The 7,729-nt window shown below is 39.3% G+C and overlaps 1 protein-coding gene across 10 annotated transcripts in view; it reads left to right on the forward strand.

The window, feature by feature from the left end:
* tjp2a (tight junction protein 2a (zona occludens 2)) overlaps positions 1 to 7,729 on the forward strand; it is a 76,595-nt gene that overhangs the window by 46,454 nt on the left and 22,412 nt on the right. For 8 of the 10 annotated variants that reach the window (XM_032538834.1, XM_032538839.1, XM_032538828.1 and 5 more), the window contains 2 exons: positions 3,580 to 3,633; positions 7,068 to 7,192. In XM_032538834.1, the coding sequence (XP_032394725.1) occupies positions 3,580 to 3,633; positions 7,068 to 7,192 (179 nt within the window). Of the gene's footprint in view, positions 1 to 2,179; positions 2,433 to 3,579; positions 3,634 to 7,067; positions 7,193 to 7,729 lie in introns of those variants that run through there. The other 2 variants (XM_032538831.1, XM_032538833.1) reach the window with 2 other exon arrangements.

Here is a 7,729-nt window from a genome sequence, read left to right on the forward strand (position 1 = left end):
TTTTTTTTTTTCTCCACCCTTAAAGTATGGGAATGTAGACCTTCTTACTCCATATCAAATCTCACGATTCCCCCAAATGTTTATCACCCATGAGAACCACTATCATGAGCAGAACAAATAATTGTTATTTTACATGATGTATTAAATTTAATGTCACCCAAAGAAACTTTATTTAAATGCATTTTCTTTGACTAAAATCTTCCCACACATTTTATATTTCTGTTTAAACAGTATTCACTCCTCTATATAATTAGTTTTCCAAGTCATGGCCTGCGAGGATGACCCAGTATTTCATCCTCCCTCCCTGGGAATGTGTTTGTGTCTAGTTATGTAATGGTCAACACTCAGGAGGCTATTACTTATCCAGCAGGCCTGCTTGCAAGCACCCTTTACATTCAAATCACAGAATACAAGAAGACTGTTTGTTTGATTTAAAGCCAAGTCATTTATCTGACTTTTGTGAGTTAATGTTTCCTTTGTCCACACATTATGGTTCTCTCTTCTGCTGCAGTGTTTTGACCTTTCTGGTGCAAAGGGATGTCAAATAAACAAAAAAGAAGAAGCAGACATTATTAATACTTGTCTTTATTGATGCACATTTTTTTACCTCAGTTGAGCACAAAAACAAAATATATTTTCAGACATCTCACGTGCAGCAAGTAAAATGTTTTAATTTACATGTCATCTGATCTCACCAGCATCCTTAAAATATAGTTAATAAAATTTTAAAATGATTTTAATTTATTATTGTCACTTAAACAATTTTCAAACATCCTGTATACCCTTAACCTGGCTCCGCCCTCCTATGCACTTAGTCTCAATTTTCGTTTCCCTTCAGTACTACGTCTGAGTTTGCGGTATAGTGTTGGGTTTTCTCCAGCCAAATTTTTGGCGGTAGAGTTGTAGTTCCGTAAAGGCGGCCGAGAAACATATGAGCGAAGCCATTCGGTCCGTTGAAGCAACGCTGGCAAATATCCAGAATCTAAAGCCCGAGCAAGAACAATCTTTGCTGAGTTTTGTTGGTGGCCATGATGTCGTGGCCCTCCTCCCAACGGGGTTCGGGAAAAGTTGGATTTTCCAACTCCCTCCGCAAAGGATTTGGCTAAGATTTACACTAGCAGTGCTAATGCTAAATATAAGCCTTGTTGGACTCCCCCATGGATGTATTAAGAGTCTCCCCTCTTGTTGCACATTCGCATGACATACTACACGACCAAACGTTAGCGATTGGTAATGGCAGATACAGAGTGGCTCTGGAAAGATCCAATAGATTTAAACTTCAACAGAGTACCCGCCTTCAAGGAAGTTAACACTTGTCGTAGGACCAGGCTAGTATACTCTGCCTTGTTTCAAGGAAAAGTCTCTTGCTTCAAGAAAATTCTGGAAACAGTTTCATTTTTTCTTTCACTGGGTCATTTAAAGTAGCAATCCTTAAGATTTCAGTCCTGATTGATTTTTAGAATTTTTCTTTTGAGTGAAAAAAAATGGAATTGTGTTTAGCAGTCTAAAGCATAGAAATCAAATGAACGTTATATGATTTCACTGGTCTACTTTTATACTACTTTAATCAGTGGGACATCAGCTCAATCACCATTGTGTTGTCTCATTCAGTGATAGTGGCTTAACATGTATTTCAATGAAAATTTTCAAGATTACAGCTTTAAATTTAAGATTAATTTTTAGATGGACATTTCAAATAGCAGTGCCAAATCAAAGATCATCTCTGTGTTCTTTTCTCTGAAGTGTATGTGTAGCCTTTGTCCTGTTTTCATTCACACAGTCCTATCTAGTTTCCCCTCATAGGCCACAATATCAAAAAAATGGGTTATGATGAGTGAGCTGTCATGCCCCCGTTTCACTAAGCCTGGGCCTGAAATGTCAGCGGCACACAGATTTCACTTTACACTTTAGTTACAAAATCCCTCCCAACAATTTAACATCCCAGCCATTGTGCTGCCACTTACTCAGATTTGCACTCTGCTCACGTTTTAGTGTTCGTTTTGTCTTTTGATGTTGAATCATCTCTACAACTTTGAAGAGTGTCAGAGCAGACCTCAAACTCAAAAATGTGTGCTGTGATTTGCTGCTGTTTACTACTCAGGCATTTAATCACAGCGTGCCTTTGCAGAAGTCGGTGTGTCTGTATGTTTACACTGTCTGCAGACTATGGGATTGGGGCTGAATGTAGGCCAGCAGAATTCCTGTTACGTCAAAGGCAGGCAGGCGGGCAAATGCAGGAATAGAGCTGCTGGTGGTTGTGCAGCTGTGACCATGGAGGAGGCTGTGGCGCACATCAGTCTGCCAGAGCACCGCTGGCGGTGAACAGGGAGGGAAGCAGATAAAGACGGAGAGCGCCAACAATGAAAACCGTTCTCAGCCTGCACAGGAAATGGGCCCACGCGGTCAAGACTATACGTATCCTTCAGGGACTCGTAAGTGTGATTCTGCAGATTCGTAGCATCTGTGGCCGGGGCAAGTGGCCCGGCCAGACTGGTTCTGTAATGGTAGTGGCTGTTTATTTTGGAATGTTTCGGAAATGGCTTAAGTTGAGTCAAGTCGAGTTTTGTTCTGAAATGAGGGATCCAGAATTGCAGAAATTGTCATTAACAAATGATCATTTGAGATCAAAATAAATTATGGTATTTATTATGGTTCATTTTCATAGAGAAATTGAGATGTGATCTGTGATTATGGAAATCAACTTTCACTTGGCTTTAAATGATGGAATACTTTTGACGAAAGTTAGTTTGTACTTCATAAGGACTGATGGATGGACTAATTGGTTTATCAATCAGTCACTTAACAGGACACTAATGACAATTATGTTGAGTTTAAAAAAATTGGTGGGGGGGAGATACAGGTTTCAGCTTCTCAAATACAAAGATGTGGTTGTCTGTGTTTTTCTCGGTTTTATAAGATTTAACAACTTTTTGTACTCTGTCGGACAACAAAACCAAATTCAAGACATCGGGTTTGGTTCTACTATTTCCTATTAGTCCTGACAATCAAGGGCACTCCAGCACACAGCACCGACCTCCGCCAAGGCATGCCTCATCTCACAGTGTTTATGCAGTGTGATTTTATTCCCAGTCTTGATCAAATGTTTCTGATCCTTCTGTCACCACACAGTTGCCCTGTCTCGCTATGTTGTCTTGAAAGTGAAACAATGTGTTTAACCTGTGATTCGGATACGTCCCGAACTTTACTAATGAAGGTAAAGTAATTACTGTTCTGAGTTGTCCGGTTCTTGGTTGTTATATGTCTTGATGTTTAGCAGATGTATATCTTATAACTTAATTTAGGCAACCCAAAGAAGTACTACTAAATGCTGAATTATTTCTGAATGTTTGTTAAAGAAAGCGAACTGATGTCATGTGTTCTCAATATTTAATGAACAAGTTTTTTTTGTCAAACTTGTAAACAGTTCAGCAGAGGCCTGTCATTGTTATGCTGGAAGCTCCTGGTTGTGGAACAACACCATATGGCTAATGAACTGGCTTTGTCGTTTTCATGTAATACATTATTAATCTGTTTGGTGAAATGAAACTACCCATGGTAATCTTTCCTTTCTCTCCACAGAACCCGGTCATGGAGGAGACCGTATGGGAGCAGTACACCGTGACCCTGCAGAGGGTGAGTCCATCTGTCCCACAATACACCAGATGTCATCTCATTTAAAGTATTTACATTTTATCCATAAACACAGACCGTTAAACCCAGTGTTTCACTGGGAGTGCATTTCAATTCTTATTTTGACACATTACTGTCAACTAACAATTAAGAGATCAAAGAGTGTCCATGCTACAGATGTAACAGACATTCCCCTTTCAACTGAAAGTAAACTTATGCAGTTGTGAAGAAAAATAATTTTCACTTTCTGTATGGAAATTATGAATAATGTGCTGGCCTTGTTAGATAAACTTCTGGTTATCTCCCTGTATGGTGAAAAACTAACAAAAGAAGATTCCATATGAATACAAAATAAAATACATACACACTGTGCATTAGAGCTGCCCCATGAAAGTCAAATATTTAACTCTTAATGGACATTTTGTCCCCATGAGTAGCTGCAGAGTGAGCGCTCCTCGCTTTCACTCTGCTCTCCAGGGTAAAATCGTCCTGTCCACTCACTGAAGAGTTCAGCAACGGGTACAGGCAGCTGCCCGGGGGGAAGAGAGGCTTTGCCTGGGCAAACTCCAAGATAACGCTATCCTCTGCCTTCTTCTTAAAAGTGGTAACTTTACAGCTCACAGCAACTTAATACCATATAGTCAAATAATAAAGCTTTTTTTTGCTAACACGTTTGCCACACCAACTGTATTCGGTGATATGTTGATGTTGTTTTTAACAGCTTGTTGTGTATCCCCGAGTTGAAATTTATGGATAAAATGTGAAATGTTGGTATTCTTCCCCCCCCCCATGTTTAGAACATTTTTTAGAGCTTTGGTGAGGGTTCTGCAAGGAGAATGTGGACTCATGTCCGCAGTAATGTGTCAATGGCTCCCAGTTACTTTTAGGATTGATTTTAAGATTTTATTGTTTGTTTTTAAAGCCTCCATGGACTAGCTCCAGTCTACATAACTGATCTGTTGAAGCCACATGCTCCTTCAAGATCTTTAAGGTCTGCAAACCAGTCTCTTCTTGTTGCCCCTAAAACACGGCTGAAGAGTAGAGGGATCGGTTTTCTCAGCCGCAGCCCCGAGACTTTGGAATGAGCTGCCTCTCATGTCAAACTGGCCCCCAGCCTTCCGGTTTTTAATCGCGACTTAAAACACATTTTATTCCCTGGCTTTATACAGCATGAAACTGTATGTTGTATTTGTCTGGTGTTGTATTCTGTCTATTTATTGTTCCATGTCTATGTACAGCCTTTGGTCAACCAGGTTGTTTTTAAATGTGCTCTAGAAATAAAGTTTGATTGATTGATTGAATGGCTAAAACTGCCCAAGTTGGTTTTAGTCCATTATCACGCAAACACAGCTTCTTTGAGATTTTAAAACATTACACTTTTAGTACTTTTTCCTTTTTTAATTGTCATATTGAAATGAATACCTCAGACTAAGTGAGAAATCCTAGCCTAAGTTAAAAGTTTGGAATCTGGTGACTTGTGTTTATGACTGTGTATTACTCGATATGAACCCATACCAAAGGGATGCGTTTTTCTATATCATACTTTGAGAAATATAACCATGTATTTATAATGTAGTTTTCAAATGTTAAATGATGGCTGAACATAAGCAGCGTTACAAGAGCTTTGCCCAAATAAAATACAGAATAAACTGGCAAAGTTATGATTAATTAAGTCATGAACTGTTTGAACAAATAAGTAAACCAGATTACAAATTTGACCAGACATTCAATGCCAGTTTTTGGTACTTAACATGTTGAGTACTCTGTGTATAATAATAACCACTAGTTACAGTATCATTGTTAAACTGTTAACACTAATAAATGTGGTTGTGCTGCATCTTGCCGCCAGCCAAGTGAACCAGGATCTACACTGTTGGTACTGTTAAACATGTGTACGACTGTGTGAGCAGACCAAACTAGTTGAGCTTAGGTAATCCTCATGATGAGCTCATTGTCTCCTGCTGCGGTTCACTGAAGCCAAAAAAGCAGATTTATTGAGAGAGAAAAAAAAAAAAAAAAGTCCTCTGCTGCAGGCATATGACCCCCGACGCTCAACCCCTCCACAGCCAGCTGTCACACTCTGCACATCTTTTTTTATTCTCTTCTACCTTTTGTTTGCTGAGCAGACTTTTTAAAGAAGTTTCCTCTGCTGCTGCCTGTGTCCCCCAGAATATCCCTCACCACGTCTAAGGAACATCTTAACATCATCATAATATATCATTATATTCATTTGCTCTTTGTCCAGTGTTACAAGACATTGCTTTGAGAAGCACAGTTTGATTCCTGGCACTATTTCGGATTTCACTGGTCGAATGGCAAAGCAAAGATGTAATTAAAAAATGTTTGTTTATGCTGTTGGTGTCAAACTAAATATAATGGATAATAAAAGCAATATGTGGACACATCAGGATGTAAAGAAATGAGGCAAGGATCTGTTGCTTTAACTTCCAACAGACTGATAGCGCTATCATCCAACTTGAATGCAACACACTGCTTATTATACAGCTTAATAACTGAAGTGACATTCAGCAGCACTGGAAAAAAAGAAAATATATATATCATATAAATAAATCTTTGCTGACCTTTCAAAAGTTCTTTTTATACCATTGTGTTTTTTTTTCCATCTTTCACTTTATTTGAAAAAAAATACATGCCAGTTTTTTCTGTTTATTTGGTAGAGAATACTCTGTCCTCTCCTGCTCATATAACCTTTTCAAAAGTCAGAATATGTCAAACAGGCTTTGTTGTCAAGCTAAAGACAAAGCTCACATCACGAAAAGTTGAAATTGCTGACATCTGGCAGCAACAGTCTATTCAGCTATTTGACAATTACTATATTTCATTCTTCACTGAATATTTTGATTAGTGGAATACATTCAGTTTTAAGATTAGTATATCAGAGCGAAATAAATCTGTTCATGTCTTCTATCTTCCTTCATTTTTGCCTCAGTTTGCACTTTCTCCCTCTGCAGCCATCTGCTATAGACAGAGGGAAGTGGTGAATTGTATTGTTTTAGTACAGATGGAAGGAAGAGGATGAAGAGACAGTGTAATCAAATCTCTGACCTAATCTCATCTGGTCAAACTGCAGCAGTGGCAGGTAGAATCATTCATAGCTACGTTTCCAAAGAAGCCTTTAAAAACTGAGATGTTTGTAAATGAACATTACACCTTGGAAGAAGTGTGTGCACAAGGCTACAGAAGATGGGCATTTAGGCGCTGAACTGCTGCAATCGTCCTCCATGCATGACTTCTGTTTGCACAACTGTTATCACAATCAGAATCAAAATCCAGGTCCTTTTAATCGCCATGCACAAAACACACAAGCAGGATAATACACTGTGAGCTGACATACCAGAGGGATTACAGGAACACACACACACACAGAATAAATAAAGACTTCACATGATTAAAATTATTTCTCTTTTTGCTCTCAGGATCCGAAGATGGGCTTTGGCATCGCAGTGTCAGGGGGGCGAGACAACCCGAACGAGGAAAGTGGCGAGACATCCATCGTGGTGTCCGACGTCCTGCAAGGAGGACCTGCTGATGGCTTGTTGTTGTGCGTACCGTTGTTGCTCATAATTTAGTATACATCCTTGAATTCTGCACAGAACACTCGTACACCTTTTAATACCAAGGGCTTTACCTGGGTTAAACCAGGGTTGACTTTTTGTTTGAAGGGTTAGGACATGTTGACAGGCTCGACTTCGCGACCCAGGTCAAGAGGTGGGTCGGACACTGCATAGATGCGGGTCAGTTTCAATGTAAATTGCACATGGTCAGTTGTTAACCACCGGGACCGGTCAAATTATTTCATTGGTTGAAAATGGGGGTGCACATTTATAACACAATTGTCATAGGCCGCCGAGACATCATAGATTGTTCCATCTTTTTTATGAGACGGGAAGGCGGGAGCTAAGCTTAACTTCAGTTTTAATGTTATTAAACAAAGAAATGTTTCCCTCTCATTCTAAAATGGTCAAAAATGGAAAATAGAGTAGCTTACTTCCTTGTTTACTGCTTTACCAGCAATGAATGAAATGCAGAGGAGAATGAAACTAAACGCTTGAAGACTGTTTGTTTGGTGGTGCCTTTT

The sequence above is a fragment of the Etheostoma spectabile genome, chromosome 16 (assembly GCF_008692095.1).
Source record: "Etheostoma spectabile isolate EspeVRDwgs_2016 chromosome 16, UIUC_Espe_1.0, whole genome shotgun sequence".
NCBI classification, from domain to species: domain Eukaryota; kingdom Metazoa; phylum Chordata; class Actinopteri; order Perciformes; family Percidae; genus Etheostoma; species Etheostoma spectabile.